The sequence below is a fragment of the Pantherophis guttatus genome, chromosome 12 (genome assembly GCF_059756535.1).
Source record: "Pantherophis guttatus breed Tessera chromosome 12, ASM5975653v1, whole genome shotgun sequence".
Classification (NCBI taxonomy): domain Eukaryota; kingdom Metazoa; phylum Chordata; class Lepidosauria; order Squamata; family Colubridae; genus Pantherophis; species Pantherophis guttatus.
The window spans coordinates 10,031,909-10,051,455 of NC_142074.1; the positions used below are offsets into that span (position 1 = coordinate 10,031,909).

The following is a 19,547-nucleotide window of genomic DNA, read 5'->3' on the forward strand; positions in this document are numbered from 1 at the left end:
CACCTAAATTTTCGTCCCCTTTTGGGGGGGGAAGGTGCATCTTATACTCCAAAAAATACGGTAATAAGCAGTCAGCATGGGTTTGTTAAAAACAGATCATGCCAAACAATCTTATTTCATTCTTCAACATAGTGACTAAATTAGTAGACCAGTGAAATACTGTGGACATAATATACTTAGACTTCAGCAAGGCATTTGACAAAGTAGATCGCAACCTGCTTCTTTGTAAGCTAGAAAAAGTGGGATAGCTAGCATCACCACCAGATGGATTCACAACTGGCTGACAAACCATACTCAACAAGTAGTCCTTAATGGGTCTACGTCTACACGGAGGGAAGTAAACAGTGGGGTACCACAAGGTTCCGTCAGTACTCTTCAATATCTTCATAAACTACTTAGATGAGGGAATAGAAGGGGAATTTACCAAATTTGCAGATGACACTAAACTGGCAGAAATAGCTAACGCCCTGGATATTAGGCTCAAGATCCAGATGGAACTTGACAGACTGGGCCTTACCTAACAAAATGAAACTCAATGTAGAGAAAAGTAACGTTTTACACTTAGGCAAGAAAAACCAAAGTACACATATAGACTGGGTGAAACCAGGCTTAATAGCAGTAACTGTGAGTGGGACCTTGGAGTCTTAGTGGACAACCAGTTAAAAATGAGCCAGAAATGTGCAGCGGCAGCCAAAAAAGTCAATGCAATCCTAAATTGCATTAACAGAGGGATGCAATCAAGATCAAGTGAGGTACTAATACCACACTATAAAGCCTTAGTAAGGCCACACCTAGAATATTGCATCCAATTTTGGTCACCACACTATAAAAAAGATGTTGAGACTCTAGAGAAAGCGCAGAGAAGAGCAACCAGAATGATTAAGGGACTGGAGGCTAAAACATATGATGAACGGTTGCAGGAACTGGGCATGTCTAGTCTAGTGAAAAGAAGAACCAGGGGAGACATGATAGCAGTCTTCCAATATTGGAGGAGCTGCCACAGAGAGGAAGGTGTCAAGCTATTTTCAACCTGGCTAGATTCAATCTGGATATAAGGAGAAATTTTCTGACATTGAGAGCAATTATCCAATGGAACAGAAGTTGCCTTCGGAAGTTGTGGGCATTTCATCACTGGATGCTTTTAAGAAGAGATTGGACTGAAATGGTGTAGGGTCTCCTGCTTGGGTGAGGGGTTGGACTAGATGACCTGCAAAGTCCCTTCCAACTCTGTTTATCTGAAACTATTCTGTAACATTTGGCTTTTTACAAAATAGAGGAGGGAGTATCCAGCTAGAAACTTTTCAAAAATGGCTAACCTAATGAGAAATAAAGTCATTGCTGTGACCATGGATTGGAACAGCACGATGTAACATCAAAAGAAAAATAATAGCGAGGAAAAGAAATACAGCCTGCATATCAGGAGGTGTGATATTCAAAAAAATTAAATTAAAACCTGTGCTATAATTTTGAACATAAAGAGGTTCTTTTTTAATTTAAAAGAGAGCATAGCAAAATAACAAACTGCCTGCTAATATAGATAGTCCTTGCTTAATAATTGATCACCATTCAAATTACAACTGTCCCCTTCCAATATATTACCAATAGCACTTAGACCTATATACCGCTTCACAGTGCTTTTACAGCCCTCTCTAAGCACTTTACAGAGTCAGTCTATTGCCCTCAACAATTGGGGTCCTCATTTTACCGACATTGAAAGTTTGGAAGGCTGAGTCAACCTTCAGCCGGTCAAGATCGAACTCCCGACAGAGTGCAGAATTAGCCTGCAATCCTGCATTCTAATCACTGCGCCACCATGACTCTTATGACTTACAACTCCTTGGAGTTACCACCACTGTACAAACACACACACACAGTCATTCCATCGTATTTCATGCACTTGGCAACCATCTTGCCTTTACGACTATTTGTTGAGATCTATGGTCACTTTACTGCGATTTGTGATTATTTTTGCCGATGGTGACCTACTGTGGGTGTTACAGATTCTTTTAATTATGAGCTATTTTAAGGCAGCAGATAGACCAAGTTGGTCTCTGAAGATGAGAGGTACACTGCTGTGTTTCACATCGTTCAAGGCTTTAATTACAAGCCTTTCAGTCTCCGTATTTCCAATGGTATTTCCAATCTCCGTGTTTTACTTGAAAACAAGTAAACAGAAGAGGAAGACGAACCAAGCTATTTATGATAAGCACAGCTGGAAGGCTGCCTGAAGTTCAGTTTTCATCACCACGATTCCTGAGAAGACCCAACCTTCTGTAATGAAGAAAAAGATGGATCTTCCTATGTTTTAACTTAGTTATAAAGATTTGGCTACGGTCATCTGTGCCGCAAAAGGTCAAATACTAAGTTGTTTGGATTTTTTGTTGTTGTTGTTGTTGTTTTGCATTACAGAAAGGTTGTCCTGCCTTATATAGACAGCTTCTTAAAGGGCATAACTGCTGACTCATCCTCAGTCTTAAAGAGTTGGTCAGCTTTAAATCATCATTACCCTGACAACAAAGTGTAAGGGTCTGCCTTTCCTCTTCATTTAAGAAAGTAAAACTTTTGAAACAATTAACATTTCAAAAGGAACCTTTTATTGAAAGAAAGGGATTGCAGCAGGATCTGAGGTTCCCCGTGCAATTCACTTAGGACAAAGCAGTTAGAGACCCCGCTCCTCAGTCCGGCATTGAGTAAGCCAATAAGCCAGGTGTGAAGTTGTTTTGAGAACCGCAGGCTGAAAAGGATATAAGAAGAAAAGGATATATTAACCTCCCAACTTGTCAGATTAGTTTGGAGACAACTGGCCTGATTTACAGGTAGTCCTCAATTTGTTTAGTGACTGTACGAAGTCACAATGGCACAGGAAAAAAGTAACGTATAGCTGGTCCACACACTTAAAACCTTACAACACACTTAACAACCTTAACAACTGGAGGCTTTCAAGAAGAGGCTGAACTGCCATTTGTCAGAAATGATATAGGGTCTCCTGCTTGGGCAGAGGTTGGACTAGATGACCTACAAGGTCCCTTCCAACTCTGTTAATCTGTATCTAAGTTGTTCTGAGGCATCTCTTGCTGGAGGCTTCGGAACTGAGACAAAACAGATGGCCCTCCCCCCACTTACATTCCCAAGAAGGTAAATCAAAGTACAGGATGCATAAGCATCAGGAAAAAGGTTATGAACTAAGGAATGTACCCAGGCCAGGAGTGAAATCCAGCAGGTTCTGACAGGTTCTGGAGAACCGGTAGCGGAAATTTTGAGCAGTTTGGAGAACCAGTAGCAGAAATTTTGATTAGTTCGGAGAACCGGTAGCGGAAATTTTGAGCAGTTTGGAGAACTGGCAAATACCACCTCTGGCTGGCCCCAGAGTGGGGTGGGAATGGAGATTTTGCAATATCCTTCCCCCAGGAGTGGGGAGGAAATGGAGATTTTGCAGTATCCTTCCCCTGCCATGCCCACCAAGCCACGCCCATCAAGCCACACCACACCCACCAAGTCACGTCCACAGAACCAGTAGTAAAAAAATGTGGATTTCACCACTGACCCAGACCGTCTCCCCACCAGAATGGCAGCACCCCGATAGGGATCTATGGGGCCTGACCCAAAGAGAGCCATGAAATTTAAGGAGTGATTAAGGGGCTGAGAGAGTGTTTTGCATACTGTGAGGGCTGCCATACAGGCAAGAAGGAAATCTTGCACTTGGCTGTGGTTCAGACTTTATTTCAGGCCAATAAACAACTCGTCTCTCCTTCAAGATGGGATTTTGCCTGTCTTAGGAGTTCATTTCCAAAGCCACTTTTGGTCTCTCCAGTCCTGCATTTACACAGAATGATCTGCTGTCATTGTATTAGGTTGGCCTTTATGGCTTTCATTCAACAGGAGTATTAACAGATCCCTCTGGCAGGTGAGTCAATACTTCTTTCCCCCTCAACTCTCCTTAATTAACAGACTTGGGGTTTAAAAGCGAAGACGTCAATAAACTTACAGGGTGAAGAAACGCTGTAGGAAATCTGTTTTCAATTTGACGGAACTGCTCCTCGGGGAGGTCTTGATTAACAGGGTGCATTCAAACTAATGATCTTTTTTAAAAAAAATGGCCTACAAACAGGGTAATCATTATAGATCTGTCAAATTTGATGGAAAATGGGAGAACAGAATATTCCAAGACTTTCTTCAAGCTACCACAGCAGATGGACAACAACCGTGGCTTGAGAATCCTAAGAAGGGTCACACCCAGTGATGGGATTCAGCCGGTTCGGTCCAGTTCAGGAGAACCGGTTGTTAAATTGCTAGCTGGCCCGAGTCTCCCCGCCCCGCCCCGACTTCCAGGAGTCCCCACGCGGCTCATTTTGGCTCCCAGGTAAGTGCAGGGAGGCCTACTAGGCCCAAAAGGAGCATGGGGGAGGGGGGCAGCATGTCCCCCGACGGCCCATTTTTGCTCCCCGGAGGCTGCAGGGAGGCCTTCTAAGGCCAAAATGGGGCACAGGGGTTGCGGCACCCTCCCCCACGCCCCGTGGCCCGTTTTTGCTCCTGGGGGGGGTGCAGGAAACTGAGTGCTGCCTATCACACCCCATGACCACACCCACCATGGCCACGCCCACCCAGCCAGTCATTAGGGGAGAGAACCAGTTGTTAAATTATTTGAATCCCACCACTGGTCAGACTTGATTAGTAGTTGGTTCGGAGGCATACGGAAACCTTGCAGTTTTAAGATAGATCAAGAAGCAAAAGCCAAAACAAACAAACAAAAAAAAAACATCCTGTAAGAAGATAATAGCAAATCACTTCCATATAATTGTCAACAAAATTACAAAGACATCTCCATGAAGTCACTAGGAATCAAGCTTGATTTGTCGTATTCCATTCCATTCATTTCTTTTACTGAGATTGTCATATTGAGTCCGAGTGGAGACTTGGGTTCATCCATCATTTGGAACCAAGTTTAATTTGACCAGTTTAGAATGGAATTGAATATGGAATAATGAATGGAATATGGAGGCAGTGGTGGGATTCAGCCGGTTCGCACCACTTCGGGAGAACCGGTTGTTAACTTTCTGAGCAGTTTGGCAAACTGGTTGTTGGAAGAAATCATTAGGGCAGAGAACCGGTTGTTAAATTACTTGAATCCCACCACTGATGGAATGGAATGGAATATGGAATGGAATGGAATGGATATGGAATATGGAATATGGAATATGGAATATGGAATGGAATGGATATGGAATGGAATGGAATATGGAAGGGAAGGGAAAGGAATGGAATGGAATGGAATATGGAAGGGAAGGGAATATGGAATGGAATGGAATATGGAATGAAATATGGGATGGAATTAGGAAGGGAATAGAATGGAATACTTTATTTGGCTAAATGTTATTAGAGACGGGAGGAATTAGTTTCCAGTGCAGAAGCTCTCAGTGTATATGCAAAACAACAGAGTAATAATAATAATAATAATAATAATAATAATAATAATAATAGGGAGTAGTAAAGAAGGTAAGAAGCATAATAATACTACAGTGATACAATGTGGGTAAATATACTTAGACATAAGACAGTATAGAGAATTAGGTGTTCAGCAGAATGATGGCATGAGGGGAAAAACTGTCCCTGTGTCTAGTTATTTTGGCATGCAATGCCTTACAAAGGCATCCCAAGGGGAGAAGTTGAAGTTGAAACCTCTATAATTCTGTAACCAATTTTTCCTTGTGGTCATTGCAGCAGCACAGAATTTTGCCATTGCACACGTGTTAACCGGGTTTGAGTCCCGGAACTTATGTGCCATGCCTTTCTTCTTATGTTCTTTAGGCTCACAACAGGAACTTGTTGTCCATTGATTTTGACCACTTAACAAGAACAGGGAAGATCTACGATGACCATCGCAAGTTCACCCTTCGGATCCTCTATGACCAGGCAGGCCGTCCAATTCTTTGGTCGCCCATCAATAAATACAATGAAGTGAACATCACTTACTCCCATTCCGGATTAGTAACATACATCCAGAGAGGAACCTGGACTGAAAAAATGGAGTATGATCCAAATGGGAAGATTATCTCCAGAACATGGGCGGATGGCAAAATATGGAGCTACACCTATCTAGAAAAGGTTATTAATTGTTGTAACTGGGGAGGAGTAGAGAATGGAACGATAGCATTTTTGTGTGTTGATTAAGTCAAATGGTGGGGTTGTTCCAGAGGTGAAATCCAGCAGGTTCTGACAGGTTCTGGAGAACCGGTAGCGGAAATTTTGAGTAGTTCGGAGAACTGGCAAAATACCACATCTGGCTGGCTCCAGAGTGGGGTGGGAATGGGAATTTTGCAGTATCCTTCCCCTGCCATGCCCACCAAGCCACGCCCACCAAGCCACACCACGGCCACAAAGACACGCCCACAGAACCGGTAGTAAAAAAAATTGAATTCCACCGCTGAGTTGTTCTCTCCTTTTAGAAGTACTAATGAAATGGTTATTGAAAGGCAGAAAGTAGAGAAGGTTTAATTGTCGACATCTTGGTTTAAAATGATCAGGCGATGGGAAAAGACCATTCTTTAAGATCACAGAGACCTTTTCCCAGTTAGGATTTCCATCAGCCTACAAAACAAGTATATTTAAATGTTTATGGAAATTCTCAGTCATCCAGGTCATAGTTTTCCCAAAGGTGCTTTTTCAAAACGCAACTGTTGTGGTCCACCAGCAGCCTGCGGAGCTGGCAACAGAGTCGGACAGTGAGGAGGCTGGGGAGGAACATGAGCCAGTCCTGGAATCTGGGGAAGACTTGGACGAGGGCTTTGTGTCGGAGGCAGAGAAAGGGCCATCTGGGAGGTACATACTGCCTCCGGAGCCTCCAGAGTCAGACCTCAGTAAGGCAGAGGAACAGGGGGAGTCTGTTCCCAGTGCGCGCATGCGCAAAGCTGCCAGAAGGCAAGAATAGTTAAAAAAAAAAGGGACAATTTAGGAGTAGGGCTTGGAGATGATTGCCCCCCCCCCATAAGACTTAAAAGAGGAGCAAAGGCACGTGGGCCTTTGCAGGAAGCAACATTGTTAATTCTGTGCAATTTAAGGAATGAAGCTCTGTTTGATTCTGGACTCCATGTGGCTTTGTCAATTAGGTCTTTGGCAGAGTGTCAAGGGAGATAATGGTGGGTGATTATCAGCCTTATCCCGAAGGACTCTTTACAACTATTTAGGATTCATCTGTGAATGAACAGAATTCACAGCTGTTAAAATAAAACAGGTTTTTGGGACTACTCGTGTGTTTTACTGACTCAGGAAGCCTAGCTCAGAACAGCAACTGGATTTTCTTTGTCCTTGAAGACATTTCACGTCTCATCCAAGAAGCTTATTCATTTCTGACTGAAGAATCTTTGTTGGATGAGAAGCAAAACATCGTCAAGAAAAAACGAAGTCCAGTTGCCTTTTTGAAAAAGCATCTTTGGGACAGGAATATTTAAAGCTACAGTTCCACCATATTTGGAAGATCCAGACTGGGATAGGTGGACACATTATTTACAATTGAAGCAATTCTTAGAAAAAAAGATACTCTCAACTACATGCAATCTATAAATAAGCCATCAATATCCTGTAAACTCCAATATGATGTTTTGGTTATCACCTTTAGAGCGCTTCATGGTTTAGGACCTGGTTATTTATGGGACCGCCTGCTACCATTAATAGCCTCCCACCAGCCAGTGGGGCTTCTTCGAGTGCCATCGGCCAAACAATGTCAACTGGCGGCCCCCAGGGGGAGAGCCTTCTCTGTGGGGGGACCTACTATCTGGAATGAGCTCCCCCCGGAGATACGGATGATCTGCGCATCTTCCGTCGCGCTCTCAAGACTTTTTTATTCCATCAAGCCGGCCTGGCCTAAATCTTTCCTCTTTAAAATGTAAATTTTAATTTGTTTTTAAAATTATTGGGTGTTTTAAATTTGTCTTGGCCAAATTGTTTAATTCGGTTTTATTTTGTTTTTAAATTTTGTATTTATGTGTTTTATTCTGTGGCTGTTCATCGCCCTGAGTCCTTCAGGAGTAAGGCGGTATACAAATCCAATAAATGAAATGAAAAAATGAAAATGAAATGTTCTCCCATATTCTCCTGGGAATATGATCACCCTGAGACCTCTTGATATATTCAATGAAATGTCTTACTTCAGTCTAGTTCCTTATCCTCTCTACACAACCTAAAAAAATGTATTTGTGTGCCTTCTTGAAGCTAATCCCCTGGTTGAAATGGCGTTTGCAGTGTAGGTACCCTGATTTCCAGGGTCCCTGGAAAGGCTTATTTCCTAACGTTTTTGATTTTTTTTTTTCCTTTCAGTCTGTGATGCTTCTTCTGCATAGTCAGCGCCGCTACATCTTTGAACATGACCAATCGGATTACCTGCTGTCTGTCACCATGCCAAGCATGGTCCGACACAGTTTTCAAACCATGCTCTCTGTTGGCTACTATCGAAATCTTTACTCTCCGCCAGACAGCAGTGCCTCCTTCGTCCAGGACTTTTCCAAAGATGGTCGGCTCTTGCAATCTTTCTATCCAGGAACAGGCCGCCGAGTTCTTTACCAATATACACCACAGTCCAAGCTCTCCGAGATCCTTTACGATACCACACAGGTCTCCTTTACTTATGAAGAATCATCTGGCGTTATTAAAACCATACACTTGATGCATGATGGATTTATTTGCACCATCAGATACAGGCAAACAGGTGGGTTAAGATTAGGTTCCTACTAGGTTTCACTTGTTCTTGGCAACTATTCACCATTCTCATGAAGACCTTCTACCGTGAGGTTCAACTTTTCTATTATACAAAGACGCTATTTAAAGCTTTTGGATAAATCTGTTCTGGATTCCAGAAGGATGTAGTTGTCCAGTAAACCTTTTTATTTGTTAGAGTGACTAAGTAAACAAATAACATAACGATAGTCTCCGGTACATATAGTCCCTGATGCAGTGTTGGAATTCAGCCAGTTTGGGCTGATTCGGGCCAGTTCAGGCGAACCGGTTGTTAAATTGCTGGCTGGCCATGCCCAGCCCCTTCCAGGAGTCCCCACGAACCCCATTTTGGCTCCGAGGTAAGTGCAGGGAGGCCTACTAGGCCCAAAACGGGGCACAGGGGATGCGGTGTGGCACATCCGTGCCCCATTTTTGCTCCCAGGAGGCTGCAGAGAAAACGGTACCCGGGGTGTGTGGTGCGGGCCCCCGCAACCAGTTTTTGCTCCCAGAAGGCTACAGAGAGGCCTACTGGGCCCAAAACGGGGCACGGGAGTGGGCGGCGTGCCCCCCCCCCACAGGCCATTTTGGGCCTAGTAGGTCTCTCTGCAGCCTCCTGGGAGCAAAAACAGGCCGTGGGGGGGCACATCCCCCGCGACTCATTTTTGCTCTCACGGGGGTGCAGGAAGCCGAGTGCTGCCTGACACACCCCATGGCCACGCCCACCATGGCCACGCCCACCCAGCCAGTTATTAGGGCAGAGAACTGGTTGTTAAATTATTTGAATCCCACCACTGCCCTGATGTCTTCTGGTTTGCCAGATCTTTGGACAACAACCTAAAGAATTTAATTTTGTAATGGGATAGGATTGGAAAATTATAGTGAAGCAATATTAGATGTATGTAAGTAGCTTAAAAAGATGTGTGTTTTTAATTTTTATTATAGCAGTGTCGTAGTATTTCAGAATTAAAATTCCAGAATTAAGAATGGTGACTGGAATTCTGTATGGCTAGAAGGTAGTTTAAGATATATGTTGCAATGTACATCCTGCTATCTCACAAACCTATAAATTATGCAATAATGGCATCCATCAAATTTAGTATAGGTTTGTTTGGGTAAGATACGGTTTAAACTGTATAATTTTAAAGCTAAAATACCTTTAAAAAGGTATTTTAATCTTCATCTGAGAAGATGAAGATTATGATAGTGTGTTGGATAGAATATGGTAGTACTGCCTCTTGTGTGGCACAATCATTTCATATAATATCACTAAGAAATGCTTCCAAGAATATATGTAATATATATTAACTCTGACATAGTTAATAATTACATTCTAAGTAATAATTCCAAAATCTATAGTGTCTTAACAAAGGTGTCCACTCCCCACAAAATGAACAACTTTTAAATGGTCTGAAGAACTTGAAAGTTTCCTGACAATTGTGTGGGTTTTTAATTCGGCATAATAAAGATACATCTTTATGATAATTTTTGAGACCTTTTTTCTCCTAGTGGATTCCCCTGGTTGCTAACTTGTTGGTTACCTAAATGTATGTGCCTCCCCCAGTATCCTTGGGCAGCTTTCTCTTCTTAACTACCCATTTTACTTTTTATCTATAGGACCACTAATTGGCCGACAGATATTCAGATTTAGTGAAGAAGGGCTCGTGAATGCCAGATTTGATTACAGCTACAACAACTTTCGGGTAACCAGCATGCAAGCAATGATCAATGAAACTCCACTCCCTATCGATCTGTACCGTTACGTAGACGTGTCTGGGAAAACAGAACAATTTGGGAAATTCAGCGTAATCAATTATGACTTAAATCAAGTGATTACCACCACCATGATGAAGCATACCAAAATTTTCAGTGCCAACGGCCAAGTGATAGAAGTGCAATATGAAATTCTGAAATTCATTGCCTACTGGATGACCATTCAGTATGACAACATGGGACGTATGGTGATATGTGACATCCGAGTAGGAGTAAACGCCAACATCACAAGGTACTTTTATGAATACGATGCTGATGGACAACTTCAGACTGTCTCTGTGAACGACAAAACTCAATGGCGCTACAGCTATGACCTCAATGGAAATATCAACTTACTCAGCCATGGGAACAGTGCACGGCTCACTCCTTTGAGGTACGACCTTCGGGACCGCATCACAAGGCTAGGAGATCTTCAGTACAAGGTGGATGAAGATGGCTTCCTTAAACAAAGAGGGAATGACATTTTTGAGTACAACTCCAATGGTTTCCTGAGCAGAGCTTACAACAGGGTTTCTGGTTGGACAGTCCAGTTTTGCTATGATGGTTTGGGACGACGAGTGGCCAGCAAGTCAAATCTAGGTCAACACTTACAGTTCTTCTACGCAGATCTCTCCAATCCAGTAAGAATTACTCACTTGTACAACCACAGTAGCTCAGAAATCACATCCCTTTATTACGATCTCCAGGGTCACTTGATAGCTATGGAGTTAAGCAGTGGCGAAGAGTACTATGTGGCTTGTGACAACACAGGGACACCCTTAGCTGTCTTCAGCAGCCGAGGGCAAGTGATCAAAGAAATCCTTTACACGCCTTACGGTGAGATCTATCAGGATACCAACCCAGATTTTGAAGTTGTTATCGGTTTTCATGGTGGGCTGTATAATTCTTTGACTAAGTTGGTGCACTTGGGACAAAGAGATTATGATGTCATTGCTGGACGTTGGACAAGCCCAAACCATCGCATCTGGGAAGAACTGAAGAATGTCCCCAAACCATTTAATCTGTACGCATTTGAAAATAATTATCCAGCTGGCCAAATACAAGATGTGGCGAAATATACTACAGGTAAGACATGACTTAATTTTCTGGCTATTCATTTGGTTAAACTGAGGTTAATGAACTTCATTGTAGATTTCTGTAGACTGGCTATAGAGAGTCTCAATTGTCCATGAAGCTTGTTGGATAAGAAGCAAAACGTCTTCAAAGAAAAATCAGAAAGCCGGGTTGCCTCTTGAAAAAAGCACCTTTGGGATTTCTGTACACTGATCGAAGTGGATCTTCTCTGAATCTTTTTGTTTCATACTTATATAAGTCACTTTTTCCCCTAAGGAGAACAAATCAGTTATCCATGCTGTTCTCATATGATAGTCATATGCACTGGGTTAGACTAGAAGAATGTTGCGTGCTCAATTGTATTCAGTTCCATTACTCAACTAGATGGCATCATCGGTGCTAACATCTGCTTGAAAATCATCAAACTCGGAGAGCCCACAGTTCGATCCTGAGCTACAAATGTTCAACCCTGAGCTACGCTGCACCAGAAAGAATGCAAAGAGCAACTAAGATGATTAGGGGACTGGAGGCTAAAACATATGATGAATGGTTGCAGGAACTGGGCATGGCTAGAGAAGAGAAGGACCAGGGGAGACAGGATAGCAGTCTTCCAATATTTGAGGGGCTGCTACAGAGAGGAAGGGGTCAAGCTATCTTCCAAAGCATGGAAGGCCAGACAAGGAATAATGGATGGAAACTGAACAAGGAGAGATTCAACCTGGAAATAAGGAGAAATTTTCTGACAGTGAGATCAATCAACCCATGGAACAGAAGCTGCCTTCAGAAGTTGTGGGATCTTCATCACTGGAAGCTTTCAAGAAGAGACTGGACTGCCATCTGTCAGAAATGGTGTAGGGTCTCCTGCTTTGGCGGGGAGTTGGACTAGATGACCTACAAGGTCCCTTCCAACTCTGTTAATTTGTATCTGTAAATATTCATTGGTTCTTAAAACATATCAGCAAACACATAAGTCTATAAAATATACTTTAAAACCCTGAAATCTCATGAGTTTCCTGGGATATTTTGCATTCTCACCTGAAGCCTGGTGAGATATATCCATGTTAAAAAAATTAATATAATTTGGAAAGGGTCAATTTATTGAGTAATGGTTATCTGGAGCCTAAAGAGGCTCTTTCCAGGGTCTCAACATCTTGATCTTGGTGACCAAAACTGGAGCAGGTATTCCCAGTGTGGTCTCACCAGCATGATATAAAGTGGTACGATCACTTCTTGTCCTTTCTTGGCACTGTCCTTCCATTGACGACTATGATTGCAGTGGTTTTTTGGGCAGTTACAGCACACTGCTGGCTCATATTTAAGCGGTGATCCGCTAGGACAGTGATGGCGAACCTTTTCGGCACCGAGTGCCCATACTAGAACACACGTATGCCAGAGCGCTGGAAATCCAAAGATCAGCTGGCCGGTGCACATGCACCTGGTTTTTGGGCACACGCCGGCCAGTTGGTCTTTCCATGCGCCGAAGCGCCAGAAACCCGAAGACAGCTGGCCGGTGTGCATGCACCTGGTCTTTGGGCGTGCGCCAGCCAGCTGGTCTTCATGTACGCTGGAGCACAGGAAGCCCGAAGATCAGCTGGCTGGTGCCGCATGCACACTGGCCAGATGGCCTTCGGGTTTCTGGTGCACACGAAGACCAGCTGACCAGTGCACATGAGTGCGCAGGAAATCAGAAGACCAGCCGGCGATGGCACGCATACCATAAGTTCGCCATCACGGCACTAGGACATATAAATTCCTTTCACAGTTACTTCTGTTGAGCCAAGTACCACCTATTCTATTCCTATGTGTTTGATTTTTCCTGCCTAAGTGCAGAATGTAAGATGAGGTGAAAAAGAAGACGTTTGCTTACAGTTTCATCCTTTGCATATTATCTGGCTGTAGATCAGAGGAGTCCAATCTTGGCACCTTTAAGGCTTGTGGACTTCAACTCCCAGAATTCCCCAGCCCCCACGGAATTCTGGGAGTTGAAGTCCACAAGTCTTAAAATGGCCAAGGTCGGAGACCCTACCTGTAGATCTTATTCAATTCAGTTAGTGCTGATCAAGACAGGTAGAGCGTGGGGGTATTTCAGCAGGGACGGGAGTGGCTGTTGAAGATTTTTAGGATCGTTGAGAAATTCCACTACTTCCTTTCCTCTTACGAAGGAGCTGAAATGGAAAGTAGGTAGCCCTGCCGTTTTCCAACTGAGAAGCAATCTTCTCCCTTTCTTTTCTAATAAAAGCCTCCTGCAGAATTAATAAAAGCACAGCACAAGAGTTGGAGCCGCCAGACTAATTATTTAGAAGTCATGATCCCAAAGGAAGAAGAGGTGAAGAAGGAAGATGAAAACAAATGTACCTGCACTTTTCTTAAAAAGTTTAAATAGTCGTGATGTCCTGCTGTACTTTTTAAATATTTTATCAACGTTACATAATTTAAAGAGGCAAGCAAAGGAAGAAATTGTACAGCGCAGGACGTATTCCATCCTTAGTACAGGTGAGGACAATTATTACAGGGGAGAGCTGCAGTTACGATGTGGGGGAATAGCCCTGGGAGACAATGAGGAAAGCAGCAGGCAGGGGAACAGGTAAGAGGCAGATGTGCCCACAGCAGGAATAGGACATGGCAAACATCTCAAAAGGGACCTTCCCTAGTTTTTTTACTATAAAGGTGAGGGGGAAGAAACATTCTTTCAGACCTGAAAGGTTCTGTTAAGGTAACTTTACGTTAAAGTAGAATTAGTTCATCTGTCAACAATCAACCCATGGAACAGAAGTTGCCTTCGGAAGTTGTGGGAGCTTCATCACTGGAGGCTTTCAAGAAGAGACTGGACTGCCATCTGTCAGAAGTGGTGTAGGGCAATGTTGGTGAACCTTTTTGGCACTGAGTGCTGAAATGGGAGTTCGTGCACGTATGGGAGAGACCGGAAGACCAGCTCCCTGGCGCACGCACACGGGAGCACCGAAAATCAGAAGAGGAGCTTCCTGGCGCGCATGTGCGGGAACACCGGAAGAGGAGCTGACCTTCTGGTTTCCAGCATGTACATGTGCACCGGTCACCTGGTTTTCTGGTTTCTGGCACACATGTGCACACGAAGACCAGCTAGCCAGCACGCATGTGCACTGGAACCCGGAACAGCAACAAGCAACGTCTGGCGTGCCTGGAGAGATGGCCCTGTGTGCCACTTCTGGCACGTGTGCTATAGGTTCGCCATCACAGGTGTAGGGTCTCCTGCTTGGGTGGGGGGTTGGACTAGATGACCTACAAGGTCCCTTCCAACTCTGTTAATCTGGGCATGCTTCCTAACTGGACTACCTCACAAGGCTGATACTGCTGCCCACTCTTCCAAACATTTCTAGTCGGATTTTTCTCACTCCCCTCACTTCCCAAACAGAAATATTTAAGAGACTTTTAATATTTGGGAAAGTTTGTTTCACCACAGTGTTTCCAGTATACGGGTTTCGTAGAGATCTTAATCAAAGAAGATGCTTTTTTAATGTTTAGAAATTCTTTGCTGTTATCTGCTGTTATTTGTCCTCTTCTTGGTTTCCTTGATAGATATCGGAAGTTGGCTTGAACTGTTTGGGTTTCAGCTTCACAATGTGCTTCCTGGGTTCCCAAAGCCAGAGATGGACGCTGTGGACACAACCTATGAGCTTCTGCAGCTTCAAACCAAGACCCAAGAGTGGGATCCTGGAAAGGTAGGCCAAAGACTTCTGAAGAAATTAAGTTGGAGAAAGCTGATGACACCCAATGATAGGAGTAATAATATCACAAACGGGAGAGGGAATTTACAGGGCAAATACAAATCTGTGCACAAATCACATAGAGCTCTTTGTAGTCTTATAAAGCCAGAGTATTTCAGCAAAATGGAGAAGGTCGATTTTGTGGTTGGTGTTTCTCTGATGGAGAAAGGGTCTTAGCTGATGTCCCTTTCTTTGAGTGGGTTATTGATAGCAATAGCAACAGCCCTGGAAGGCTGAGTCAATCTTGAGCCGGTCAGGATTGAACTGCTGACAGTGGGCAGAATTAGCTTGCGATACTGCATTTTAACTACAGGGAGGGAGGGAAGGAAGGGCAATACCAATAGCAGGTAGACTTATATACCATTTCACAGTGCTTTACAGCCCTCTCTAAGCAGTTTACAGAGTCAGCATATTGGGTCCTCAGGGTCCTCATTTTACTGACCTTGGAAGGATTGAACCTTTTGCTGGTCAGGATTGAACTGCCGAAATGCTGGCAATCGGTAGAATTAGCCTGCAATACTGCATTCTAACCACTGCGCCACCACGGCTCTAGGTGTAGGAGATGACCAGGCTGAGCTCAAGAGAGGGATCAAATGTGTCATCAGTCCCCTCGCACCCACAAGACATCTAAGTTCAGCCTGTCGAAGCGTGAATCAGCCTCATTCCCCCCCTGGGGAAACTGTAATTAATTAGAGGTGAATGGATTTTGTTTTCCATGCTGTATACTTTCAAAGAAAGAAAACCCGAATGTATTCTAAGAAACATTTTATTATAAAACTAGCTAACTACATTTTTACTGGCAGTTATCTCAGAGACGAACAAAAAAAGTAGAAATCAGGAAGTTAGAAAAGAAAGAATGTAGACATGTGCAGTAGCTCAGAAATCACAAGACAATCTTATCTCAGTTGCTACAGATAAATTCTCTGGCAGACTACCGTACTGCTCAGAATGGAAGCTCAGCTGGCAAACACTTAACGCAGTGACACAGCCCACCTTGAATTCCTTCTATCTGTAACTATCACCAATTTCCTTTGTCTGTTAGTAGTTCAGATTCTTGTCGAGAGCGTAATCTTGCAATAAATCTTTATGCCCACTTGAACTGCCTGGGTCTCCTGATTTCCCTGGTGCTTGACAATTGATTAGGGATGGAAGCATGCAAAGATTCTGTGAATATAGTGTGTGGAATCCAGCAGGGCACTGCTTATCTTCCTTCCTTCCTTCCTTCCTTCCTTCCTTCCTTCCTTCCTTCCTTCCTTCCTTCCTTCCTTCCTTCCTTCCTTCCCTCCCTCCCTCCCTCCCTCCCTTTAAAACTTAATAGCACAACCAACCTAAACATAGTCCAAGTGCTCAGAGACACAATCTGTACCTTCCAACCTGTAAGAAATGTAATACATAATTAATAATTGTAACCCCGTTTCTTCCAACCTGAAATATAGGAGGCAGAAGATTGCCTTGAGCGACAGTGGGGCATTTTAAAATGTTTTAATCACATTCATACCAAACAAACCTTAAGTCAGGAATGGCCATCATCGGTAATTGGAAGGGGACACTCATTCTCAAGCACAGCTTCACTAAAATCTACAATTTCTGCATTATTTGCAGGAAATAATTCTCCTCCACTGTACAAAATGTTAAGTACCGGTAAGTGCAGACCAAGAAGTTCCATATCCAGTCAATAAAGTGACGGAGGGACAGATTTTAAGATCAGTTGTTCAGTTCTGGAAACTCACAAATATATCTCAAAGAGCAGGCATCTGGAAACGAGACTTCCAGTGCAATTTTGTTTTCTCATTTCATCAGTCTTGCAGAATCTGCATCCACATCCACACTCTCAAACTGTTACTCATGACAACTTTCCTGCACCAATGTTTGGAAATTCCCAGGCAGGGAATTCAATGAAAAGTTTGTATTGTGTTGTGTTGCTCTAATAAACTATTTTCACTTTTGATACTGTCTTCTTCCTTTCTTTTCCTTCCTTCCTTTCTTCTTTCCCTCCCTCTTTCCTTCCTTCTCCTGTTTTCCTTTCCTTTCCTTTCCTTTCCTTTACGTTCCTTTCCTTTCCTTCCTTCCATCCTTCCTTCCCTCCCTGCCCTTCCTTCCTTCCTTCCTTCCTTCCTTTCCTTTCCTTTCCTTTCTTTCTTTCTTTCTTCCTTCCTTCCTTCCTTCCTTCCTTCCTTCCCTCCCTCCCTCCCTCCCTCCCTCTCTGCCCTTCCTTGCTTGCTTCCCTGCTTCCTTCCTTCCTTTCCTTTCCTTTCCTTTCCTTTCTTTCTTTCTTCCTTCCTTCCTTCCTTCCTTCCTTCCTTCCTTCCTTCCTTCCTTCCTTCCCTCCCTCCCTCCCTCCCTCCCTCCCTCCCTCCCTCTCTGCCCTTCCTTGCTTGCTTCCCTGCTTCCTTCCTTCCCAGACTATTCTTGGCATTCAGTGTGAACTACAGAAACAACTCCGGAACTTCATTTCCTTGGACCAGCTTCCCATGACCCCCAAATACAGTGACGGCCGATGTACAGAGCGGGCAAAACAACCCCAATTTGCCGCAGTTCCTTCAGTCTTTGGGAAGGGCATCAAATTCGCGATTAAAGATGGGCAGGTAACAGCAGACATTATCGGCGTAGCCATTGAGGACAGCCGACGCATCGCTGCCATCCTCAATGGCGCCCATTACCTGGAGAACCTCCATTTCACCATCGATGGACGAGACACGCACTACTTCATCAAACTCGGGTCTTTGGAAGAAGACCTCTCTCTCATAGGCAACACCGGGGGGCGGCGGATCTTGGAGAACGGGGTCAACGTCACGGTGTCACAAATGACTTCGGTCATCAACGGGAGGACAAGACGATTTGCGGACATTCAACTCCAGCATGGTTTTTTGTGCTTTAACGTTCGATACGGGACGACCATTGAAGAAGAGAAAAACCACGTTTTGGAGATCGCCCGGCAAAGAGCTGTGCTACAAGCTTGGACTAAGGAACAAAAGCGACTGCAAGACGGTGAAGAAGGTACAAGGGCTTGGACAGAGGGGGAGAAGCAACAGCTTTTGAGCACTGGGAAAGTGCAGGGTTATGACGGATATTTTGTCTTATCTGTGGAGCAGTATCTAGAACTTGCAGACAGTGCCAACAATATTCACTTTATGAGACAGAGTGAAATAGGCAGAAGGTAACAGACCTACAAGCGACATGTTTCCTGCCTTCACATCACCAAAGACTGCCTGTTTTTAAATGAAGATGTTAAGTAACAGTTTATTGTATTGGTTTTTCTAGAGCAGAACTCTGTGTATATATAAATATAGAGGGGGAAAGAAAACATATCCTACTGCCTTTAAATGTGACAGAAGATGGTATTTTAATATAGTTTGTTTAAATGCTTTGGGAGATGGCAATGGTTCTTCGTTCTAAGGCGGTTATATTCAGTGTTTGGGTGCAGCACTTTCAGTGTTGAACGTCAATCAGAGAGAATCCAGATGGGCAAAATATTTAATATACTGTCTCCTTTCCTTTCTTCAGAATCAGCTTTTTGGTTTCTTAGCTCGCCCACAACATGTTAAAAAAAAAACACACGATGGAGCCAGTGCCATGAATTGTTTGGTTTTGCTCATGACCCCTCTCAAAACCATCTTTGCAGACTACACTTTGGGTATCTCATTATATATATAACAAACTATTCTAAAAATACGAGTTCCAGGTATCTTAGTAAAGAAAGAAGCAGACATTCTGTGAGCTCCGGAACATAAAATTTTAAAATAATTTTGAAAAATTATTCTACTATGCCATTAATCAATTTGGCCATTGTGCGTGTAAAAGGCCCTTCCAGCCATCTCCCACTTGTAATTAGCTGTGTTGTTTTTGCTGTCGTCATGCTGGATGATGGAGGCTTAATTCGTACTGTTTCCTGTTTAATGGCATATAAAGGCAGAGATCTCTGTAATGGTAGTTTAATACTCTGACGATGTCAGCAGATGGCTGACGAAAGCTTAGTAGAATAAAATGTTTTAATTATTTTAAAATTTTAAGTTCTGGAGCTCGCAGAATGTCTGCTTCTTTCTTTATATATATATAACGCTGTTTTGCCACAAGCCGTTTAGTCCATTGAAAATAAACCAAATTTTAGTTGTTGCCTTATAAGAAAAGATTAAAACGAATTCCGCTTAGAATTCCGAGGTTAAAAAAAAAGAAGAAGAAGAAGTCATGTGTTGGTTCTAAGTTTGTGAACAGAATGGACACTAGCTAGGAATGAATGCCAATTACTGGGAATTTCCCTTTTTTCTCCCCCTTTTT

General features: G+C 43.4%; 1 protein-coding gene across 7 annotated transcripts in view; it reads left to right on the top strand.

Moving 5' to 3' along the window:
* Positions 1-18,778, top strand: part of TENM1 (teneurin transmembrane protein 1) — a 1,253,741-nt gene extending 1,234,963 nt beyond the window's left edge. For all 7 annotated transcript variants that reach the window (XM_060692076.2, XM_060692082.2, XM_060692081.2 and 4 more), the window contains 5 exons: positions 5,806-6,102; positions 8,311-8,698; positions 10,321-11,541; positions 15,085-15,227; positions 17,675-18,778. In XM_060692076.2, coding sequence (XP_060548059.1) covers positions 5,806-6,102; positions 8,311-8,698; positions 10,321-11,541; positions 15,085-15,227; positions 17,675-18,433 — 2,808 coding nt within the window. In that variant the 3' untranslated portion in view covers positions 18,434-18,778. The remainder of the gene's footprint in view (positions 1-5,805; positions 6,103-8,310; positions 8,699-10,320; positions 11,542-15,084; positions 15,228-17,674) is intronic.
* The last annotated feature ends 769 nt before the right edge of the window (positions 18,779-19,547 follow it).